Below are 24,263 nucleotides of genomic sequence, written 5' to 3'. Positions count from 1 at the left end.
GGGGGCCAGAACATGTATTTAACACACACATTTTCCTTGAATGATTTGTCTAATTGTAGCTGTATGTTCTCATGTGGCTTTTTTCAGGAGCACTTTAAACATCAAACTATGTCACTAAATTTTACATTTAAAAAAAAAATGACTAAATAAGACATGTTGCCAGTTTGTATGTTAAAAGTTGAAATACTGAAAAAGCAACTGGCGGGCCGGATTCAAACACTTGGTGGGCCGCATGTGGCCCCCGGGCCGTAGTTTGCCCACCCCTGGTATAGATTCTATACACGCGAGAGAAACCACAAACGCAGTTGGTTCTTCTGTTGCAGGCATGTGTTTGGCCAGCTATGTGGGGCGGGTTGAGCATGACCTGTGAACCAGGAAGTGCGGGAATCGGTGTGTGTGCTGTGCTCTGGTGGTGGAAGTGTGAAAAATAAAGTTGACTGGAAGCAGCCGTTCGCCGTGTTCTTTTTTGGTATTGAAATCCTTAAGCAAAGATTGATTTAAGTTGAGTGCATTATTGCCCACTTTTAATGCAGTTCGGTGCAGGATCGGATATATCGACAGTCCGGTTATATCGATATTTTTTCCGACTCCTGACAATATCGATATAACGAGACTTTACTGTATTTATCAATTATACATATATTAATAGCATGGGCAAACTGCAGGCCGCAGGCCACATCAGACCCAGTCAGCTTGGATGGGCTCCAATTTACCGGACACTAAAGAGGGTAAGCAGTATAGAAAATAAATGGATGGGTGGAAGTACCACTATTTTTGCCATTGTGGTTTAGCTTTGATGGTGTACTGCGGGGGTCTCAAACATGCGGCTGAAAGTTTAATGTTAGTGCGGCCTGCGGTTGAAGGCTACCGTTTAGGTCGCTAGCTCTCTAGTTTGCGAGTTAGCATGTGTCTCAAGACCCAGCAGTTGCGCAATATGTTGTAAATAAAAAGAGTATAAATGTGACTATAGTCGTGTTTTGTCATGTCTACAGGGCTCTAATAATGCTTTGTTCATTTTAATCTGAAAAAAATAATTTGTCTACCCACCAACTATATGTGGTTTCTTAAGTTTTAATTATTTGCTGTTTTATTATTATTATATTTATTTATTACTGATTGATTGATTTTCTTTATTCTCGATCTTATTTTGTGTAGAACAATAAAAAGTAAGATATTTGAGAACAGTGGAATGTTTTATCAAAGCTTTTCTTGTAGAAAATCAGAACCAAAGCAAAGTTTATTCATTTTTCTGTTTTTAATAAATGCGTTTTTTGGTTTTTTTTGGAAAACCTGATGCGGCCCAGTCTCGCCCAGATCCTAGCTCCAGTGGCCCCCAGGTAAATTGAGTTTGAGGCCCCTGGTGTACTGTATATGCTCTCAGGTAAATGGCCTGTGGCTTAGGAACAACCAAAAATCAACTTTCCATTCAGGCCCTCTGGCGCCTCCCAGGGGGGGGGCTTCTCCAGCCATCCATCCACATTGAAAAACCCTAATCTGGAATTGTTATTAATTTCACTAAGAGGGTCTAATACAAGCACTAGAACAAGCAAAAAATTTAATGTGTGTATCTAGTCTACTGAATATATAAGGCGTTTACCGTTTTGTTATGTGTAAGTCTGGGCCGATGTTTTCAAAATTAAACTACTGTAAAAATATGTGTCAAATTAAGCATGATCGCAAAATGTAACTCTTTTTCTTCCATTACTTTTTATCTTGGTTTGTTATTTCTGAATCATTGGCAAGACTTGTTACTGAACAACAAAATACTTACATGTTGCCGAACTGATTAGCTTCAACGTGATCTGGCTTCTCAGGGCGGATATCTCGCGATATCTTAATGTGTAAACGCGTCATCATGGCCATCAGTCTGCTCAGCCATGTGATAGGAGCTTGTGCCAGCGTCATATCCCACAATCCAATGCCCGGCGCGGTGCTTCCGCCCTTAGTCGGTTCTCGCAAGTGCGCGTGTCCATTCTTGCCAACTTTGGTGTTAGCAAACGAAAGGCGTCATTTTTATTATTGCCAAGAGACCAGCAACAGCTACGTAATTTATCCGACATGGCGAGCTTATGGCGCCATACTGTCGTTTGTTACAAAGGCAAAATGTCGGCCCGGCACACGTCCTTATACAAAGCTAGCCACCAAACGCATCCCATGCGGTCTCTATTATTTGGGAGCGTCACTTGACCATTAGAATCATGGCCAATGTAAAAGGTGAAGCCAAGAAGGAGGTCAAAATGAGGATACGAGCTTTCCCTGTAAGTATGTTATAAAAAGTGCTGGAAACCTCCCCACAGATTAGCATGTGACAAACAATAACATACCAGTGGCAAGTGACAGTTGCCATAAAAAGGACAAACCAGGTATGACCAAAAGTCATACCAGGCACAAGAGTGAGTTGGTCTCTAGTTACGAAAATTGCTTTACGTGATTAAAATAAGGGATTGGAGTCTTATAGTTGCATCCATTTTGTTGGTTGGAAGCAGAAATGTTTTGCAATACCACTATATTAAATGATCGTTTTGGCTGCTGTCAATCTTGCAAATGCTTCTTGTTTCTGTCATAGTAAACCACATTTGTGATTGGATCACATTGCTGCTTAAAGCTGTGTTTTGTTTGTTTTTACTCCTATTTTACCCCTTTTGTCCATCCATTGTAGATGACAATGGATGAGAAGTATGTGGACAACATCTGGGCCCTGCTAAAGAACGCCATCCAGGAAATCCAGCGGAAGAACAACAGTGGCCTAAGCTTTGAGGAGCTGTACAGGAATGCCTACACCATGGTGCTCCACAAGCATGGGGAGAAGCTCTACACAGGCCTGACAGAGGTTGTCACTGAGCATCTCATCCACAAAGTAAAGAAATATACTTAGTCTGTGTATTTTTCAAGATGCTTGCTACTTGTGCTAACTTTAGGTTCTAATTGAAGGTACGGCACGATGTCCTCAAGTCTCTCAATAACAAATTTCTGCAAATCCTCAATCAAGAGTGGAATGATCATCAGACTGCCACCATTATGATCAGAGACATTCTCATGTACATGGTAAGTAGGCGCTTATAGACCCTTATGTTTCTGCTGCCGCTTAATCAATACTGTAGAAATGAAGCATGCATTTAGAGTAGTGGCTATACATCTTGTATAAGAGTGTAGATTTTCTATTCACTGAAAATGACCCAACATACAGCCATGATTGTCAAAAACAGCTGGCAACTAGTGGTGGGCGGATCAATCCAAATATCACTAATATCGATCCCGAATTTTAAGTGTCATACAAAAAAGATTCATATTGATGGTGCCACCACCTTATTTTTTTAAGTATCTATCAATATCGGTGATACTGGCCCTGTATTTATATGGTATGGGTTGATACCAAATCTAGGGGTGTCGCACTGGCAACACAAGCGATTACACCTCACGGTACCAATGTCCCAATTGTGTCACAATTGTTATCTAGCATTGCATGGAATTCACCACAGCACAGGTTGATGCTGGAAGAGTAGAGTAGAAGCTGAGAGATGTTGTGCTTCTACACCTGCTTGAGGATTCCCCTCTTTTTCAGAATGTTTTCCTTCAATGAACCACAGCTCCCCATAGCTGCCACAGCATTCATGCTTGGCTGTAGCCTATTTATAAGCCTATTCATAATGGTTGTATTTTGAGAAAGTTTCAATATATAGTAAACCTGTATGGCTATAGAAGCTGCACATGGATTACACTCAAGTATATCCCAGGTTTTATTTCTATGGAATTGCCCCCTTAGAAAATATATTGTAAGTGGTTAATGAAATGTGAGGGTTGTATTCATGCAAGATTGATGATTTTGAAAAAGTTACTGGTGTTATCAGTGTTGATTCCTACACATGTGCTTCATTTTCTGCTGTGTCATTCCAGGACCGGGTTTACGTCCAGCAAAGCAATGTGGAGAATGTGTACAACCTAAGCCTCATCGTATTCAGAGAGCAGGTGGTTCACTACAGTGCCGTTCGAGACCACTTATGGCAGACTCTCCTGGATATGATTAAACGCGAGAGGAGGGGGGAGGTTGTTGACAGGTTAGGCATCACCCGCATTGTAGATCTCCAGAAATGACCCGTTAATTACAATTTGAATGTAATTGCAGGGGGTCCATTAGAAACACCTGCCAGATGCTGATGGTTCTCGGCTTGGACAGCAGGTCTGTATACGAGGAAGACTTTGAGCGCCCATTCTTAGAAATGTCAGCCGGATTCTACCAGGTGAGTCTCTTTTGGGTACCTGTGTGTTTTAGAATGTACTCGTAGAATATCAAGTAAATACTAATATCCTGCTTTAGATGGAAAGCCAAAGGTTTCTTGCGGAAAACAGCACCAGCATCTATATCAAGAAGGTGGAGGCCAGAATAAACGAAGAGATAGAGCGTGTAATTCACTGCTTGGACAAGTCCACAGAGGATTCCATTGTTAAAGTGGTGGAAAGAGAGCTGATAACAAAACACATGAAAACTATAGTGGAGATGGAGAACTCCGGGATGGTCCACATGCTCAGGAATGGCATAACAGAAGGTAGAAGGTAATCTTTTCTATGTGCATACAACCTGTTGCTTATACTTATTCTCTGTTTCAACTACAGACCTGGCCTGCATGTACAAGCTATTCAGCCGTGTGCCAAATGGTCTAAAAACTATGTGTGACTGTATGAGTGTGTATTTGCGAGAGCAAGGGAGAGCTTTAGTGTCAGAGGAAGGAGAGGGCAAAAACCCAGTCGAATATATTCAGGTAAGCTTTATTGGGTCTCATGTGTTTTATCAATTGTTGATGTAGACCACAATAGGAGACTGATTAGGGGCATTCATTGGATCCTTTACAATAATCAGTCAGGGGTGCCCATTACATCGATCACGAGCTACGAAGGTAGTTTGTGTGCACCGTGTAAACGGCACTTTGTAAATGTGGTGAACAAAGTAAAAACAGACGTCGCAACCTACAGAGATGCGACGTTCATCTTTATTATTCCAGTTACAGATAAACTAACTCAGCAGTAAGATACCTCAATAGCAAATGTTTCCTGTTCAATTGTAGCGGCTAGTTATGTAGAAAAAAGGGAATTGTTTGATGGCTTTGCTGCACGTCTTGAGCTACACTATAGTATATAGTTTGTCATAGTTTGTCATAGTTTTCATGATTAGTTGGAAAATGCGCCCATTGCTGAAACCTTTTTAATATGTTGCCTTGACTTTGGCTGCATTGTGGTTGGCATGATCAATTTTATTTCTTGTATATTTATGTTTTGTAGCAAATGTTAATACATGAACTGTCTTATTAACACTACATAGCTATTTTGACTGACATACTGTATTACCTGTACTCATCTTATGTACACATTGTGAATTGTGAGTTGCTGTGACTGACTACGACTATTTGCCTATGCACAAAAAAAAATTGGCAACCAATTTGGCCATCCTGATCACTCGTAACTGAATTACATTATTGCAGTATACCTTCTGAAGGAATAATAAGAAATTAAACTTATGTATACTTTAAAGTCGTCAGTTTATGGCCTGCGTAGTCATTCATTCTTTTTTTTTTTTTCCTACCGCTTATCCTCACGAGAGTCGCAGTAGTGCTGGAGCCTATCCCAGCTGTCTTTGTGCGTGAGGCAGGGTACACCCTAGACTGGTCGCCAGCCAATCACAGGGCACATATAGACAAACAACCATTCACACTCACATTCATATCTATGGACAATTTGGAGTGGCCAATTAACCTAGCATGTTTTTGGAATGTGGGAGGAAGCCGGAGTACATGGAGAAAACTCACGCATGCACGGGAACATGCAAACTCCATACAGAGGGTGGAATCAAACTCTGGTCTCCTAACTGTGTGGCCTGCGAGCTAACCACTCGGCACCATGCAGCCCGCCCTGCGTTGTATCCACTCCACATATAGTCATTGTTGTCTAAATAGTTGGAAACCAGTCGTGAAGGTAGTGTTGTGATCTGTGGCTGCATGAGTGCTGTCGGTACTAGGGAGGTGCAGTTCTTTATACGAAATGTTAATAGTGACATTATGAAGCTGTTTTCATACAAAATGTTGACACTTGGGGTACAATTTGGACATGCACGCTGTGAGTTGTATCCACTTGTTTCCAGTTATCTTCATCTTTGTGAAGGAAAGCACCCTGCTGGAACTTGCGTTAAGTGTTATCTCCTCAACAGGGCCTGCTTGACCTGAAGACGGTATTTGACCATTTCCTTCACGAGTCCTTCATCAATGACAAACAGTTCAAACAAACCATTGCTGGAGACTTTGAGTATTTCCTCAACCTCAACTCACGGTCACCGGAGTACCTATCGCTCTTCATTGACGACAAGCTCAAGAAAGGCGTTCGAGGGGTATGTTATTGTAGTGAGCATAGAAATATTTCTAATTGATTATTGATTATTTTTGCGTCTCTGCTCTCTTTGTTTAGTTGACAGAACAGGAGGTGGAGTCAATCCTGGACAAGACAATGGTGTTGTTCAGGTTTTTGCAAGAGAAGGATGTGTTTGAAAGGTACTACAAGCAGCACCTGGGCCGGAGACTGCTCAGCAACAAGAGCGTCTCAGACGATTTGGAGAAGAGCATGATTTCCAAGCTCAAAGTAAGAGAAGGTCAGTTGTCTTACATTAGTGGTGTCTGCTGGTTGGGCTCACGGATGTCCGTCTTTTGCTCTTTACAGACGGAATGCGGCTGTCAGTTTACATCAAAACTGGAGGGAATGTTTCGAGATATGACCATCTCCAACACCACAATGGATGAGTTCAGGCGACACATACAGTCCACGCCGGTAGGAAAGCTGCCATCCCACGTGTGATGAATCAGTCAGCATTATATTTGGCTATTTGTATTTCCCGATTGCAGTTTGTGCTATAATGAATGCTTGTTTGTGTCTCCCAAACTCAAATTCAAACTCCTTTCCCAGGCCTCTCTGTGCGGTGTAGACCTCACTGTCCGAGTCCTCACTACTGGTTACTGGCCCACACAGTCTGCGACACCAAGATGCACCATCCCATGTTCCCCCCAACACGCGTTTGAGGTCTTCAGGAGGTAATAGTCCTTATCATTTGCCTGATTTATGTAATACCTTGTAGTGTGTGTTCACAAGCGCAATGTTATTTTACAACAGGTTTTACCTTGCTAAACACACTGGGAGACAGCTCACTCTGCAGCATCACATGGGCGGGGCCGATCTAATCGCAACTTTCTATGGTGCTTTGAAAAAGGTGAGTGAATCAGTGTCATTGATTAATATGACTCACTTTCATGAAGGGCAATATCAAAATGTCTCATGTGCAGGAGGAAGGTTCCGAAGCAGGCGTAGGAGCGACCCAAATGGCAAGCTCTAACTCTCGTAAGACCATACTACAGGTGTCCACCTTCCAGATGACCATCCTCATGCTTTTCAACCACAGAGAAACCTGCACTTTTGAGGTTTGTTGCAGAATTCCTAGCTTTTGTGCACACACTGTTATAATTAAGGGCCGGACGATATATCGGGCCGATATTTGCGTTCTTTACTTGAATCTGTATCACTCGATACGCGCGTGGGTTCGCCAATATATTTTTCCGCCGGGCAGCTCTTTGTTGCCGGAGGACCCAGCAACACACGCAGTTGCGACACCCCGCCGCCACATCATATCAAGGGTACGTTTTTTAAACTTTGAATTAGCCTCTATCAATTAGGCACAGTTGAAACATTGCCACATTGAAATAGGTAACATGAATGCCAAGTAAAAGAATAAGCTTGCTTTTTATACCATACATAGCCCATCATATTTCACTGAGTGAAGGCATAATAGTTTAACCCTCCTCTTGGGTTAGGGTCGGCACCGACCCGTTTTACATGTTAATTCATAAAAAGAATCACATAACATTTGTTTATTGCATCAAGGCTTTTTGACTTTGTCAGGAAACTCTATTTCAACAAAATAAAACCAAAAAAAATATTTTTACGACATTTTAAAATGGTCTGGTTGAAATTATGACCACTGTATTGTTAGGGTCGGTTTCGACCCGGTTATAATAATATGACTATAAAGCATTTTGAGCCACAACTGAAATCATAAGTGTAGAATTAGCCAACACAATGACAACCAGCTCCTCTTCTCATCATGGAAGCTTCAGGGGATTCTCATTTTGACCGCTTTTCCAGTATACCAGCAGAAAAACAAGGTCCAGACATGTGAGGTGAATTCACTCATTTGACTGATGGCTGATTTCACATTTACAATTTGGATCATGGAAAGAATGGCAAGAAGTACAGTGAACCAAGATCTGGACCTGTTCTGCTTTTTCATTTCACTTTATACTAAAGTTCTGTTGCTGAAAACAATAACTTTTTCTACCTTTTCTTGACATTAATATATATGGGTCAAAATTCACCCGAACACCATAGATGTTTCTTTAGTGATTAATACTAAAATGAGAACATAAATAAAACTAATTGATTTAAGAGATATGTTCTATATCCCTCAGTAATAGCCAGGTAACAAAAGAATTAAATTTATGAATATGATTCTTTTGAGGTTCATGTAACCATTTTTGGAAATTGAAATGGAGGGGTATAGTGACAAAAAAAGGCCTCCATGCCCACACCAAAAGTATTAAAACCAACATTTTCATGGATGAGGAAGCCTAAGAAGGTAACCAAGACATGAGAAGCAAATTTGATTGTAACTTATTGTTTTTAGTGTATTTTATAGCTATATAATACATGCGTCAAAACCGACCCGTTAACATAAGAGATGATACCAGAAAGCTAACACAAGAGGAATGTTAAGTCATGGTGGGACAACAAGAAATCCCAAAAACATCACATAAAAACGCAACAGACGAATAAAAGCACTCTCACTAGCTGAGCAGACCAAGAATGAACAACTATGCAACTTTAACTACAAACTGACGAACTATTTACATCGACGGTGCTGCAAAGCATGCTGGGAACCAGGAAGTGCTCCCAGCGACGCTACAATATAGTTTAATTTGGGTGTGAAAATGCTGCTGAATGCTTCATCTTTAAAAGTGCCTACCGTTGGAATTAGGAGCTGTTGATGTAGTTGGAGGCTAATATGTACAGCTGTTACCAACACCGCTTTAACGGCAACCTTGGCAGTTCAGTCCTATGGTGTTTGGAGGAGTTTCATTCAGCCAATGCCAGGCTGAGGTTAAATGCGTGTCGTGTTATGTGTGTGCGCTCTCTCCGAGCACGCACACACACACACACACACAGAAGGAATTGGAGCAGCCATGTCTGCTTATGAGAGGTCTTTATCGTGCACAACACCAACTTTAATGATGAGAGAAATGTTTTATATATCTTACTAAATTGTGTCAGTGTGACGTGTTTGTGTGTGGAGGCGGGTCATCACATGGATGCTAGATAAAACTTCAACTACGACATAAATGTTTTGCACATGGTTGAATATTTATTCCTTTTAAAGTTGATAATGCTGTTTAAATGTGTTTAAGAAAGCTGAATCCTACTGTGTTCAGTGTTTACATTTCAATAAATATTTGTTTAAACATGAGACCTGTAATGTTATCATTGTCATTTTTTCATATAAATTGAGGAAGCAAAAGCAATATCGGCCCAAGCAAAATCGGCCATCGGCTAAGGGTGATGGAAAATCGGCATCGGCCAGAGAAAAAAAACATATCGGTCGATCCCTACTTATAATGTTTCAATAAATCTGTTTTTTTTTTTTTTAAGGAGATCCACCATGAGACAGATATACCCAGATGGGAGTTAGTGCGAGCCTTGCAGTCCTTGGCCTGTGGGAAGCCCACACAAAGAGTCCTCACCAAAGAGCCAAAGTCCAAGGAGATCGAAAACGGGCACATCTTTACAGTCAATGACCAGTTCACTGCCAAAGTACACAGAGTCAAAATACAGACAGGTATGCATGACACACACTCGCCATGCTCTGTCTGCCAACAGTGCAAAGTGTGTGTGTGTTTATATACAAATCAAATATGCTGTTTCAATGTCAACTTGTGCCTTTGTACTTCTAGTCGCTGCTAAACAAGGGGAGTCCGACCCTGAGAGGAAAGAGACACGGCAGAAAGTGGATGATGACAGGAAGGTTATGATCGACGCAGCCATTGTGCGCATCATGAAGTCCAGGAAGAAGATACAGCACAACATCTTGGTGGCTGAGGTGACAACACACCACTCCATTTTGTTTTATTTCCTATTCAGGTGTTGACCTCTCATATATATATATATGGCTGACTTGTGCGTCCTCAGGTGACTCAGCAGCTGCAGGCACACTTCCTCCCCAGCCCCGTGGTCATCAAAAAGCGCATAGAGGTACTTATAGAGAGAGAATACTTGGCAAGGACACCAGAGGACCGTAATATATACACCTATGTCGCATAAATGAGACCAGAAGGGAGGTTTTGAATTGCCGGACAAAACATTGTTTTTAACAATTGCTACAAACCGAAATGGTATGGAAAAACTACGCAAAAAAGTACCCTATAGTCTTCCTGTATTTGTGTTAGTAACTTCTAGGGACAAATTTTAATGTTGCACGATTTTGTTGTTTCAATACTGTATAAAAATGTATTTTCAAATGTAGATTGTAAAACAAAAATAAAGAGTATTGATGCTTTGTAGTTTTTTACATAAATGTGTTGCTCTTCTCTGTATTTCATACAGTTTACAATAAACATCTTGAGTCATTTCCTCGTTATAGAGCAGGGGTCTCAAACTCAATTTACCTGTTTTGTAAAACATTCCACTGTTCTCAAATATCTTCATTTTTATTTTGCTACACAAAATAACATCAAGAATTAAGAAAATCAATCAATCAGTAATAAATAAATATAATAACCACATATAGTTGGTGGGTAGACTAATTGTTTTTTTCAGATTAAAAGGAACAAAACATTATTAGAGCCCTGTAGACATGACAAAACACGACTATAGTCACATTTATACTTTTGTTATTTACATCATATTGCGCAACTGCAGGGTCTTGTGACACATGCTAACTCGCAAACTAGAGAGCTAGCGACCTAAATGGTAGCCTCCAAGTTCATTCATTTTCTACCACTTTTCCTCACGAGCTGTCTTCGGGCGTGAGGCGGGGTACACCCTGGATTGGTCGCCAGCCAATCACAGGGCACATATAGACAACCATTCACACTCACATTCATACCTATGGACAATTTGGAGTGGCCAATTAACCTAGCATGTTTTTGGAATGTGGGAGGAAACCGGAGTACCCGGAGAAAACCCACGCATGCACGGGGAGAACATGCAAACTCCACACAGAGATGGGCGAAGGTGGAATTGAACCCTGGTCTCCTAGCTGTGAGGTCTGTGCGCTAACCATACGTCCGCCGTGCCGCAGCCTCCAAGTTATTTCCTTTAAACTTAAAAAGCCAAAAACTTACCACTTCCACACGGATAGGGAGGATAACTATTAACAGTTATTTAACCTTTAACATGAACATTAATCAAACGTAATAATTTTTTCTGGGTACATGATACCATACAGCATCCATATCAAACTTGCGCGGGCTGCACTAACATTAAACTTTCATATCAAGGCGGGGGCCTCAAACTAGTGTCCTGCGGGCCACACTTGGCCCACGGGCCGCGTGTTTGAGACCCCTGTTAGAGAGTATCTCACAAAAGAGCGGACCCTACAAGTACAAGGTATTGGGACGCTAGGTGTGAGTGATTGATTGCTGGAACAACAGGCTTTTATTGCAGGTTTGAATTATGCCAAAAAAGGAACAATAATCCCAAATAAAACTGTTGCAGCCATAAACCCATGTCAAGCTAAAACCATACTGTGAAACGCTTATGACACTTTCTGTCCGCCCCCCACTCAGCTCCCCTAACACCGGAACACATTTACAAGTTTAATTTCTGTAGTATTGTCCTTTTTAGACCATATATTGTCATAACATGGAAATATTATGGCTGTGTTCACTTTTGTGAAATAATATACTGTGCATTTTAAACTTGGTGCTAATACAATAAATGTCATTATGTAGTCTTGAAAAATTATGTGTATTATTCCCCAGTAACTGATTTTATTGGTTCTAATCATTGACACTTATATGACATGAGGGGTGCTGGGGGCCCGTGGATTACTGAGCTGTGGATCAGGCAGCGACTGTACAGCTTTGGCCAGAATCTCCAGGTGACCGATGAAAGTCAGAACCTCCACTGTAGAGCTGCGAGTCCAGGCCAGGGGGAGGTGGGTAGAGACGGGCCTACGATCTGTATGTGTGTGCAAGATCAGAAAAAGTGAAGGACGACGCTCTATGCCGGTGTTCTGAAAACGATGCCTACCTTGAAAGAACTGGCCACTTTGGGTTCTGCTGGCAGCTCGGGACAAAGCCAACCAAAGCACCGTGTCTGCTCCTTGCTCTGCAGTGCGTAACCTGCCTCCCATCATACTGTGGAACTGAGGCATGGATGTGGACACAGCTGCAAGTAAGAAGGATGTATTAATGACATGACAGTTGGGGCTTCCTTTTAGAAGTATTGGGCTTTCCTGGTGAACATTGAGACAATTTACAGAAAATAAATAATGCATAAATGATACAGTATGTATTAACCACCAGTGTCATTATTTGGCTTATGCTGATACATTCTCGGTGTGTTATCACATATTCAGAGCAGGTCTCTTCTTTGCAGTTTTATAAGTTGTGAACGAGTACCTGGTGTATCCACCCAGCCTGGGTGCATGACTGAAAAGTGAATGGCAGGGTACTCTCTGGCCCACTGTTCTGTCAGCACCACCTGCTGTCTCTGAGAGGAACGGTACAGAATGAATCCTGCACATTCATTCTCAATGAAGTCACCGATCCCTCCTAGCTACCTTGTTCTGGGCGTAGACCATGACACCATCAAAGTACCCTTTCTCCGACTGTAAGTCATCAATCTGCAGCTTCTGGACGAGCATGCCTCCTGATGACACGGTGATCTAAACAGAGACACAGTGTGCTAAGACGAGCACAAAAGTGGCACTGTGCGGTCCCACATGATGAGCAAATTGGATTCTGTGTCATTTTTTTTTACCACCCTGGGATCCCGGCTCTTTTCTAGAAGTGGTATGAGACTCTCAGTGAGAAGATACATCCCTAAAGAGACAAAGACCAGATTCAAGCGTGATTCCATGGATGAGGATGATCTCCTGGGTAAAAAGTACAGTAGATGGAGTATTTACCCATCGTGTTGATAGCAAAATTCTTCTCCAGGCCTTCATCATTCACCTCTCTGTTGTGTATCATACACCCTGCATTGTTTATCTGTTGAATATACAAAATTAAAACCTGCCTTGCTAAGAAATGTTCAGCCAAATATGACGTTTTGGAGCAATTTAAAAAAGGGAAAAATGCTAATGTTAAGATAATGGTGGTCATTCATTCATTCATTCATTTTCTACTGCTTTTTCCTCACGAGGGTCGCGGGGGTGCTGGAGCCTATCCCAGCAGTCTTGGGGCGAGAGGCGGGGTACACCCTGGACTAGTCGCCAGCCAATCACAGGGCACATATAGACAAACAACCATTCACACTCACCCACATTCATACCTATGTCTCCAATTAACCTAGCATGTTTTTGGAATGTGGGAGAAAACCGGAGTACCCGGAGAAAACCCACGCATACACGGGGAGAACATGCAAACTCCACACAGAGATGGCCGAGGGTGGAATTGAACCCTGGTCTCCTAGCTGTGAGGTCTGCGCGCTAACCACTCGACCGTATAGAGTTATTATAATTTATATTATTATTTTTTCCAAAAGCACGTCCTGAAAAAGCAAGGTTGTCATCTAGTCAGGTCCATATAGTACCCACCAACACATGTAAAGATGAATACTGCTTCTTGAAGTCCTCAGCAAACTGCCAGACTTTGCGTGACTCTGACAAGTCCACAATATGGATGTATATCTCCTGGAATTGAATGATCCATTATTACTACACTTCTTTTTCATGTTCATTCATAATTATTTAACCTTCTTCATCCTTTTTTTTCCTCCACCCTTCATTTTCTACCGCTTATCCTCACAAGGTCAGCCTATCCCAGCTGACTTCGGGCGAGAGGCGGGGTACACCCTGGACTGGTCGCCAGCCAATCATATATACATACAATCACATATAGACAAACCACCATTCACACTCACATTCATACCTATGGACAATTTGGAGTGGCCAATTAACCTAGCATGTTTTTGGAATGTGGGAGGAAACTAATTATTTAACTTTTGCACACAAACTATGCAATCACTGATAAGTAGGATTATGCAAGTTTTCAGCTTTACTTGGGAATTAACAGGAATCTATGGAAGTTCATGGAAATAAACCAGAAATGTGCTAAACTGCCAAATAGTTTTCACTAACATGCCCAGTTTTGAATACTTCCAAAATTACCCATTACCAGTGAGTATTTGTAAAAATTTTATAAAAATTGTCATCCCTTTCCAACCCTATTGGACTAATCCTACAAGTGTAGAACCTCCAAAGTCATATCCCCCAACAATATGGAGTTGGAAATGTTCAGGAAAAATGTGCCTCAAAAGTCAAACAAAAAAGGAGTTCAGACCACCGTTGTTCATGACGTATTGCAAGACAGTCCCGCTCCAAACTTTTGTGTTCTGAATGTTGCGAGACTTCAACTCAGATGTGGCCTTTATAGTGGAAACAGTTTGGACAGCACTGCAGTAGGACTTAACTAGACATGTCTAAATTCCAGTGTCAAGGGTAGATTTTGGACATTTATGGAACCCTTCAAAAACAATGCTTACGGTATTCCCAGATTCAAGAATAATCGCCTCCTTGGCCTCTTCAGCTTTATCTTTATCCCTACACAACATGTGTACTCTTCCACCTGCAAGCACAACATAAATTGTGTTTATTTTGACATAAATGTGCATGATGGAGAACCCATTCCCGTTGTTGTGTACCTTTCTTGGCTATAGTCATGGCAGTCGCTTTCCCAATTCCACTGTTGGCTCCAGTGACCATAAAAGTCCTTCCCACAACGGACACATCCATGTCCTGTGGATCAAAGTTTTTCGATGCTGCTTCATATCCATTCCTAAATACAAAGTGAATGCAAATTTGGGAGAATCCAAACATATACTGATTTAAGACTATTTAAGACTATTGTGTTTTTTGTGTTGATGTCATCCTCAAGAAAAAACAACTGTCAATGGGACTATTGTGATGACACATAAGGGAGAGTTTGTGTGGTGCCTTCGGTGATGAGGCCTTTCGTAATTCATCTAAACAAGCCTGCTTTGTTTAAAGAAATACATACACCCCACATTAATAAACAGTAATGCATGGCAATAAATTAAGCATAGAACATTAATGAAAGAGTTGACTGACCTTGTGTAATGGTGTATTCCATTTAGGAACCAGACGGTATTTCGGTACAGGGACATGTTATCAAATGATAACTTTGAGGAAGCCTTCCCTGAAGAAGCCAGTGTGCTGCTTTTGTCCACCACTGTGACAGATGAGCGTCACATGAAGCAAGCAAAGGCAAGGAGAAGTCATGTAATAGCGCCCTCTGTAGGCACTACACGGTACTGCCGCTACACAATAACTACTTAGTTTTTTAAATACGCGGCAAAGGTCACGTGATCCTTAAACTTAAACATCCAATCCGGTTTGTAGGTGAGCGAGGTGTACGCTGAATCAAGCAACAGGCACCGCCCCCTGGCCAGGAAGGGCGGAGCTTAGCAACTTTCACTCTACTGCTACCAACCGACGGTAGACGACGGCTACAGATTAAGGATATGTGTTCCAAAAGGGTATTTTAACCCTTTGATAGGGTTAAAGTACGGTTTAATAACTCTGGCACCCTAAAATCTGGCAAAATGGTAAGTGAATCATCAGCGTGAACTTTAATATAAAAGCTAGCGTCACCTGTAATGCACCTGTTGTCGCCGACAGAATTGACGCTTTTTATGCTACTTCCGGTTTGTTTGTTTGTTTTTTTTAAAGAAATATATCGTCGAGGTTTCTACTTTTTGTGTGTTTTCATTGTGTTTCACGTTTACCACACACAGTTTACCACGTAATGTGTGAGTTAATGGTAATGTAATCCAACAGGCCATTCAGTAAAACAGGTTTGGTCACTTTGCGTCGACTTAGTGGCCTTCCGCCTTCATTTGAATGTCACCTGACAGAGATCTTATAGCCACCTTTTTGTCAAGCACCGCCTCCACACTGAAGTCTTCCAGAGAAGCACAAAAATACAACTTCCACGTTGTTGTATTAATTAATTGTCTTGGGTGACATCACTGCCACAGTGGTGTTTTGCCAATTCTTTCATTCATCACCTCTCTTCTTTGTTGATGACTGGAACAGCGCTTTTTAAAATAAAACAACAGTATACATGAAAAACACAACTGCCACTTGCATTTTGTGCATTTCTTGCCATATATTACATACTCATATTAGATTATATGATTAATGATATGGCAAGAAGCAGTTTTCTTCTTGGTTAGGTATTCTGCATTTTCACCAATCATCTTTATCGTTTTACTACAAATTAGTTGTAGTACAGTAAGTCCAGAGCGCATTGGAAAAGGCTTTATCAGTATCTCCAAAATGTTTCTAAAACCACCTCATACTACTGATTGAACACACCACCCAGTTTCATCCTTTAGAAGGATTCTCCACAGCACAACAGGTTTTATTCTTTTGGAGTGTGTTGCACTTTGTATAAGGCTGTGAACCATACCACTATTTACACAGCATAATAGACCCTTGTTTATCTTGGTTAATTGTTGCCAAACCCGACCGTGATCAGTAAATGTTTTGTGACGTTAGTTAGAGCATAGAAAACCTGTTTAATACAATTAGGGACCTCTAGGTATGAATTAACACCCCTATATTTAGCTTTACACTCGTATTTCTAAATATAGAGGACATAATAAGAGTAAATAACCGTTTAGGATATAAATAAGAGTCGTGTTTATGTGTGTTGCTTAAATGTGATCCCTAAGGGAGCTGAGTGGTGTGTGGATAGGTAAAATTTGCTTCAAAGTGCATTTTTTGTACTAATAATAGTCTGTATTCAGCTACGAAACAGCATGATTTATTAATTACAATATTTCTGAAAAACCATGCCGTGAAATATGAACCACAAAGAGGCGAGGGATGACTGTGCTTTTCTTCACTGAGACAAAATACGTACTGAAGTAAACAATATGAAGCAACACGTTTTAAAATACTTCCCTATCTTATACTGAAGATTCCTTTTATAAGTTATCCTGTAAGTTATAGATTACCTTGCTTGTATAGCTATCAAAATATTACAAACAGCTCTCACCATTATAGAGCAGACTCTGAATCTGGTTATTACATGGACTGTGTTTGACAATATGGTCTCAATTGTTGTAACAATGTCACAAAAAGCTCTTACTTTATCTTGTACCATATAACTGCAGACTAATTATAGTGAGATATTTGGGCAGTGAAGTTATTATTTAACCAGCCATGACAACAGAAGAACATGCTCTTGTTAATGATGTCCTCTGGTAAAGAAGACATGTCCTCCCCCTGTTTTTCTCTCCCCTGCCCTCCACGCTATGTGTCCATGTCGTCAGATGCGCTTCCTGCTGCTGTTTAGCCGCCAGGGCAAGTTGCGATTGCAGAAATGGTACACGCCCATGTCTGATCGGGAGAAGAAAAAAATCATCAGGGACATGACCACAGCCGTGTTGGCACGGCAACCACGCACCTGTAACTTCCTGCAGTGGAAAGACCTGAAGATTATTTACAAGAGGTGGGTGGAACGTCTGCATTCTTGTCTAACCGCTTAGAATTACCAGTGCACTACTCTTAGATACACACCTTAGGTATATAGTATAACAATGTACTCTTTCAGCCTAAAACTGTCCCTTTTTCCCCTCTTTAGATATGCAAGCTTGTATTTCTGCTTGGCGATAGAGAACCAAGAGAATGAGCTGCTAGCTTTGGAGGTTATTCATCGCTATGTGGAGCTGCTGGACAGATATTTTGGCAATGTATTTCTTCCATCTTACCCCCCTCACTTCATTTTCAAACAGTAGTCCTAAGCACATTCCACACTGGTCGTTGTCTCCTCTTAGGTGTGTGAGCTGGACATAATCTTTAACTTTGAGAAGGCCTATTTTATCCTGGACGAGTTCCTCATGGGAGGGGAAATACAAGAAACCTCCAAACAGATTGTGAACCGCTCCATTGAAGCCTCAGACATGCTACAAGAGGTGAGACGCTCTGGCGCACAACGGAACTCAAAACAGCAAGTGGCTCGCAAGTGTGGCATGAGCGTCTGTTGCAAGGCTCTACGTCATTAAAAACACCAGCCACAAAGTCAAGCGAAACACGACAATTAGTTGATCTGTTTTCATTTTGGATGAGTTGTTAGCAATCTGAGAGGCCGTAAGACGAAATCTTCCTAAAAGGCCATACTGTAGTATGTTTTGGACAAGTTCACTGTATAGTGGAACTTTTCCATATGCCACGGATTTTGTAAGATTTGGTTTTCAACAAAAAAAGTTGCTAAAACTATATCTCGGTTGTTGTACACTGTCTTGGTTGCCATACGGCCAAAGTAGTTTTTGAGTTGGGACACTATAGACAGACATTTACATGGACAAGCAATGGCCGACTTATTGGCTATGTCTATGTTGCTTTCTAGAATACATATGTCCCCACATAATACAGTATTACTGTATGGTCATGCATATATTAAGGCAGGGGTTCGCAAAGTGTGGCACTGTGAGTCTCCCCTCAGAGCGTATCATACGGTTGTGACCTCACACCATATTTGTTACTCCCTAACTATAGAAACTAAAAATCAAACCATTTTGCCTTTAAACATATGTAACTGAGCTTGGCTTAGAATCATTGAAATATGTTTTTTATTATTTTTCTGAAGCTACTGTGCTTTGCATTAACACCTTTGCATTAAGGGTATTGGGTGGATTGGGTGTTTAAAACAAAAAACTCTTTAAAAAAAAAAAAATACAATAAAATACAAATCTCAGTAATTTCTCCAAATAAAAATGCAATTGCTGGCTGTCAAGCATATGCCAACGCTACAGGTGGCACTATAAGGTAGAATCAAACGTAATCAATTTAAATACTGTAAGAAAGTAATTTCTGGAAAAGTCACAATAGTTTTAATTCTTTATCATTTTCAACCTTGTTGAATCTAATCTAATTCAGTAATGCTGGCAATACTGTACATTTTGGAAAGCTGCACATTTCTACGAAGCACAAACATTTGTATACGTAAGTACAGGGTAAAGCGCAAAATATGAAACTCTGGAATAATCAGCAAAATTATAAACTGGGTTTATGCAACATGTCTCCCATCGCTTATTATTTTTGCTGCATGGTACGCCAGCTGCGTGTTTGTATTGTATTAAATGAAGACGCCTTACTTGGAAATAAATACGTAGCTACCAAGCTTGAAATATGAAAATGACACAATTATAACATTTTTATGCTGATATGAGATGAGTTTAACAGATGTCCCTAATACTGATGTTTCGACCTTTGTTTTATGAGGCATATTTTTCCCAATTGTACAACCTTCAGATCTGTTTTTGACTTTTGTCCACACACAAACTAGATTTTAGTTCACTGAAAACATTCCCAATTATTTGATTGGCTCTTTTGCCTTTTTACCACACTAGTAATCCTGAAGTAAAATCACTCCATGATTTGCCTTTGTGTTTTGGTTGGTGTTTTTGTAGCTTCAGCTGTTGCTTTTTCTTGTCAATCCTAAAATTAAAGATATGTTTTAGAAATGGCATGTATGTGCAGACACAGCTGCAGTTGTTGCTTCATCTGACATACTGCATATCGGTGTCTTGTGCAAATTTTGCCTACACGTGGTTACAAATGGAACATTGCTATCCATGTAAGCACTACCATATACGTACAGATACACACACATGAGGTGGAGGCAACACCTGTCACGCACAGTGACTAATATATTGTGTCAAATTATTCCACGTTTGAATCCAGTGCTTAGTTAGGCATGCACTCTGCCAGTACACAGTCTATGACCTCAAACTGAATATGAATATTTTTCTTAACAGTACCTTTCCTCCTATGTTGTGTATTTTTAAATTGAGCATGGGAAGGTGTTGTTTTAGTGTAGTCGTGAGTGTGAATGTGGCACCAAGCATCTCCAGTAGTCAGTCTGACGTAATTAACCATGGTGCTGCCGATGCCGCCTCCGGTGTGTCTTTCTTATGTAGCTCATAGGCTTCTGGATGTTTGCTGTTGTGTGTATAGTTGTGTGTTTGCTGCCTGTTTTTAACCTATGTGTGTGTTTTTCTCGGTCTATCACTCTCTCTCTCCCTCTCTCTGCCAGCGTTAGTTGCAAGCGAGAGACAGGTTTTGCCTGGAAGTAGGGGGCCTACTGTAATTTTAGTGACACTTCCTGCTCCCCATTAAGGCTATGGCGGCTGTGTGTGGTCAAGTCGTTTCCTGGGTGTGTTCCTCTGTGCTTCTCAGTAGGCCTGACTAACACCTGAATTTAGAATGTGTGCTGTAGTGTAGCCTCCTATTGATTTGTGATCATTATCGCTTCAGGATGGCAACAGTGATTGGTATGAGGTGGAGCTGTTTGGATGACCTTGAATATGGACAGACAGGTTAGATGTTCTGCTTGTGTTAGTGACTGTGTGTCGGTGTTCTTTAATTCCAGGTGTTAAACGTGTACCTCTGAATATTAACTATAATTCACTTAGATGCTGATTTATCCTTTCTCCTTTGTCTCTCTCTTCTTTTCTAGACAATGGAGGAATATATGAGCAAACCGGCATTTTGATGCAGGAGAAAGGGGACGTGAAGGTACTCAGGAGAATGCAGAAGCCAAATATACTGTGTATGAGTCAAAGACTCTATGGGAACTAGAGTAACTTCTCCAAAGCATTTTTATTGGAAGAAACTGGAATATCTGCCGTACAAGTAAATATATTTCTTTCTCTAGCACTGTTTTGGAAGTCGAAGGGATGTTCTTTTTAACTGCAAACACAAGAGTCGAGGTAAAAACATTGTCGTGATGAAATTATTTTAGAGATTTGCTGAATGTTATTGCTATTAATAATATATTGGAATTGATAATTTATGATTTGTGTCTATTTAAAGGAAGCCATTCCTGAATGAAATTGATGCATATTTGTTCTGTATTAATCTCTCAGATATATTGGTGTTTATTCTTTGCGCTAGCGTGGGTGTGAAAAACATTGACAAGAAAATACAATGTTGGAGCTTATAATTAAATGCAACTTTTGATAAAAAAAAAAACAAAAACCTTGCGAGGAATCCTGTGAGGTTTTTTTTACATTTAATAATCAACACAACTCAGCAAGAAGAAAAATAATACATCTGATGCTTTATTCATCTGTGCTTCATCACACATTATTGAGCATGTACAAAATGGTTTAAAAATGAGCATACTTAGCACAACCACTGGTATAGGCCAACAATACGGAGCTTTGCAGTATGAAAATGTTTGGAAGGCAGGCTGATGTCTAGACTTTGAAATAATTATTCATATTAATAATCATAACAACAACAACTTCACAGACCCTGAATATACGTGGAGCCACAGCATTCCAGCCAGCCGCTAATTCAAAATAACTGATGATATTCTTCATAGATAGCTCTATATTATGTTAGAAAGTACTCCTTTTAGGGTGTATTTTTTTTTGTCATTTTCAGCTATAGTAACATACGTGGTTTGACATGTTAATTACTTGTGATTATAATGTGATAGTCTGTCTACAAACAATGTAAACAAACCGAATAGCATCACAAAACATGTGTAAACTGTAATTTAATGTGAGTACGTGCTGATTGAATTCAGGAGCATGAGAAGGAACAAACCCTGTGTTTTAATTTAATGACCTATGATGTCACTATAATTATATAATGACCTTGCAGCAAATAGGGACTATATTTATGGATTTTTTTTGTTGTTTTTATTAGGGTGATGATAGCTATGATTCATACAATTAAAATTTGTAAACTAAATCACATCCACCAGAGAGAAATACTATATTCATAGCCTTTACATTCCAGCCACAGCTTTGTCGTGGTGCTCCTCTCCTCCTTCACCCTGCACGGTCTGCGGGGCTGAGGTCTTCACCGTCATCTCCTCCTTGCTCTGCACCTCTGTGGGCTTCTCCTCCGCAACCCCCTCAGCCTCCCTTTTGGCCACCGGTCTGCTTCCAGAGTCTGCCTGGCCCAAGTAGTCCTTCACGGCTCGCTCGTACAGCTCATAGGGGAAGCCGCCCTTCATCTGCACCTGGGTGTCCCGCTTAGCGATGCTGTTGGGCGGATACTCTGTGAGGATTTTGGCTGCCAGGTAGGTGGTCACCTCGTCCTCCACGTCATCGTCGTCTGCGTCATCGCCGCCATCAGCCTGACGCTTAAGGGGCATCTTGTTGAGCTCGGATAAGAACAGGTTCTCTCTACGTCCGGATGGAGACGGGATTTTAACAGATCCTGCATTGGGAGCGACATTGGACCCCGCCGGTGTTCTATCCAAGGACGTCTTGGCAGGTCTTTGCATCACCGGATACTCATTACTGATGGTCTCCACACCGATGATGTCCAGAAAGTCCTCTCGGTCCATGTCCTCGGGGGCCGTCTTGCTCTTCACTGGCAGTCTGCGACTAAAGTAGCGGACTTTGGGGGTGGTTCCTACCGTGTAGCGAGATGAGGCAGGAGGGTTGCGGTGGAGCTTCCGGAGCTCTTCTGTAAGCAGCATGTCAATCAGGTCCTGTGGCGGGACATGGAGTTTCAAGGAGAGCTCCAGCAGCTCCTTGACTGTGCGAGGGTCCACGATGGAAGGGCGGATGAGTCTCTTTTTTTGCTCTCCAGTCTGGTCCCTCTTCTGTGTCTGATCGGTCATCTCCAGAACCTTCAGCAAGTAATAATCGACCAGCTTGGTGTCATCATCCGCATCCTCTTGATCCTGACCCGAGCGTCGCTGCACCTCCTCTGCCTCCGCAGCCTCCTCCTGGTCCCCAAGTGCCCGATCTGCTTCCTCGTGGCTCCCATTCACCATCTCCTCTGTCTCCTCTCTTTCCTCCACAGGAACCCACTCCTCTCCTGGGGCCGCATCCTCATCATCAGCCTCCTCCTCGTCGTCATCACCAAACAGGTCTCTCTTCAGAGGCATCCTCCCGAGCTCCTCGAAGATGGAGCGAAGGTTGGCGAGGCTCTGCGGTGTGTACTGCTGGTCCAAGTCCTCTGTCGCCCGTCTGGATGCATCCGTGTTCTCCTCATCCTCAAACATCAACGGGTACTTCTTGTGGGGTCTTGGGTAGTTGGCGTAGTCTGCCGGTGAGCTCTGCGGGGTTTCAGTGTCTTTGGTGCGGTGTCGGTGCAGGCGGCGGTCGTTCCGGGGCGCGGATGCTGATCCGAGCTTGGCCTGATCCTGGATGGACTTGAGGAGGGTTCTCATCAGCTGCTCCGCTGTGATATCCTGACGATCCGCTGGACCATTATCTTCTTGCTGTTGCTGCGAGGCGAGCTGAAGCAACATCCGGAACTTATCCACTTCGTCGTAGTCCACAGGCAGAGGTCGCCCCCCGTTACGCTGCTTTAGGTTCTCGATGTACTCTAAGGCTTTCAGCAGGTCCGAACCCGCCGGCTGTTCTTCGCCTTCCCCGCCGCGGAGGCGGTAGTGGCGGGGGAGAGACGCTGCCTGCACCGCGCATCCGTGGAGAAGGAAGGCGAGGAGGACTGCGGCCACCCCCGAGGGCAACTTGTGGTGGAAATGCAGCATTATAGGCTATTGATCACCTGTAAACAAAGACACGGTTGAGGCGCATGGTAAAAGCAACATTCACTTCGACTCATATCAAGTAAAAAGCATCCTTTCATAGCAAAGATGATTCGATAGAAACACGTTTTGAAGTCAAAACGCTTACCTTTTCCGCTCAGACAGCAGTAAAAGTGTCGCGCATGTCCTCTTTCCTCCTGCTTTGTATGTGTTGTGTTTGTGTGTGTGTGTGTGCAGCACTTGGACAGCTCCTCTCCATATAAGAAGAGTCACATGACCTGCACGTCATCGCACCGAACACACGCAAGAGCCTATCCCTTTAAAAAGAGCCAATATAAATCATTCACGTTTATGGTATGGCATACAAAAGAAGCTGGCTGCATTAAAAATAGCCCTCGACGCTGTCTGTTGCACGGCACAGCTCAGTGAGAGTTATTGATCCGCTACGAGAGCATATTGGCGTCACAC

The 24,263-nt window shown here is 41.9% G+C and overlaps 4 protein-coding genes across 6 annotated transcripts; 2 read left to right on the top strand and 2 right to left on the bottom strand.

Annotated features, from left to right (window-relative positions):
- Positions 1 to 1,945: 1,945 nt before the first annotated feature.
- Positions 1,946 to 10,647, top strand: LOC131126480 (cullin-3-B-like). The gene is made up of 16 exons (XM_058069062.2): positions 1,946 to 2,258; positions 2,660 to 2,857; positions 2,932 to 3,045; positions 3,895 to 4,055; positions 4,124 to 4,238; positions 4,316 to 4,544; positions 4,612 to 4,757; positions 6,197 to 6,373; positions 6,451 to 6,621; positions 6,700 to 6,807; positions 6,943 to 7,067; positions 7,147 to 7,243; positions 7,317 to 7,451; positions 9,730 to 9,916; positions 10,032 to 10,177; positions 10,267 to 10,647. Exons 1-16 carry the CDS (start codon positions 2,199 to 2,201, stop codon positions 10,396 to 10,398), a joined length of 2,301 nt encoding a protein of 766 aa, XP_057925045.1. The 5' UTR covers positions 1,946 to 2,198; the 3' UTR covers positions 10,399 to 10,647.
- Positions 10,648 to 10,823: 176 nt separating this feature from the next.
- dhrs12lb (dehydrogenase/reductase (SDR family) member 12-like b) lies at positions 10,824 to 15,561 on the bottom strand. Its single transcript, XM_058068315.2, has 10 exons — positions 15,374 to 15,561; positions 14,947 to 15,080; positions 14,788 to 14,870; positions 13,841 to 13,936; positions 13,211 to 13,292; positions 13,063 to 13,124; positions 12,863 to 12,967; positions 12,702 to 12,792; positions 12,331 to 12,468; positions 10,824 to 12,258 (listed from the first exon to the last, which is right to left on the bottom strand). Exons 1-10 carry the CDS (start codon positions 15,427 to 15,429, stop codon positions 12,092 to 12,094), a joined length of 1,014 nt encoding a protein of 337 aa, XP_057924298.2. The 5' UTR covers positions 15,430 to 15,561; the 3' UTR covers positions 10,824 to 12,091.
- Positions 15,562 to 15,728: 167 nt separating this feature from the next.
- On the top strand, positions 15,729 to 22,004 carry ap1s3b (adaptor related protein complex 1 subunit sigma 3b). 3 transcript variants are annotated; one of them, XR_009129113.2, is made up of 7 exons: positions 15,729 to 15,870; positions 17,605 to 17,783; positions 17,916 to 18,024; positions 18,109 to 18,246; positions 20,370 to 20,489; positions 20,591 to 20,652; positions 20,793 to 22,004. XR_009129113.2 is itself a non-coding variant. In XM_058068316.2 (6 exons), the coding sequence occupies exons 1-5, from the start codon at positions 15,868 to 15,870 to the stop codon at positions 20,630 to 20,632; spliced, it is 471 nt and encodes a 156-aa protein (XP_057924299.2). In that variant the 5' UTR covers positions 15,729 to 15,867; the 3' UTR covers positions 20,633 to 20,652; positions 20,793 to 21,999. The 3 variants fall into 3 exon arrangements, 2 of the variants coding, with proteins under 2 accessions (XP_057924299.2, XP_057924300.2); XM_058068316.2 differs by lacking the exon at positions 20,370 to 20,489 and having other exon boundaries at positions 20,793 to 21,999; XM_058068317.2 differs by lacking the exons at positions 20,370 to 20,489; positions 20,591 to 20,652 and having other exon boundaries at positions 20,793 to 21,989.
- Positions 21,373 to 24,046, bottom strand: scg2b (secretogranin II b). The gene is made up of 2 exons (XM_058068314.2): positions 23,944 to 24,046; positions 21,373 to 23,815 (listed from the first exon to the last, which is right to left on the bottom strand). The coding sequence occupies exon 2, from the start codon at positions 23,796 to 23,798 to the stop codon at positions 22,074 to 22,076; it is 1,725 nt and encodes a 574-aa protein (XP_057924297.2). The 5' UTR covers positions 23,799 to 23,815; positions 23,944 to 24,046; the 3' UTR covers positions 21,373 to 22,073.
- Positions 24,047 to 24,263: the final 217 nt, after the last annotated feature.

This window comes from Doryrhamphus excisus, linkage group LG6 (assembly GCF_037039965.1).
Source record: "Doryrhamphus excisus strain RoL-2023G ecotype Guam linkage group LG6, RoL_Dexc_Guam_v1.1, whole genome shotgun sequence".
NCBI lineage: Eukaryota > Metazoa > Chordata > Actinopteri > Syngnathiformes > Syngnathidae > Doryrhamphus > Doryrhamphus excisus.
This window is presented reverse-complemented; position numbering and strand designations above follow the sequence as displayed.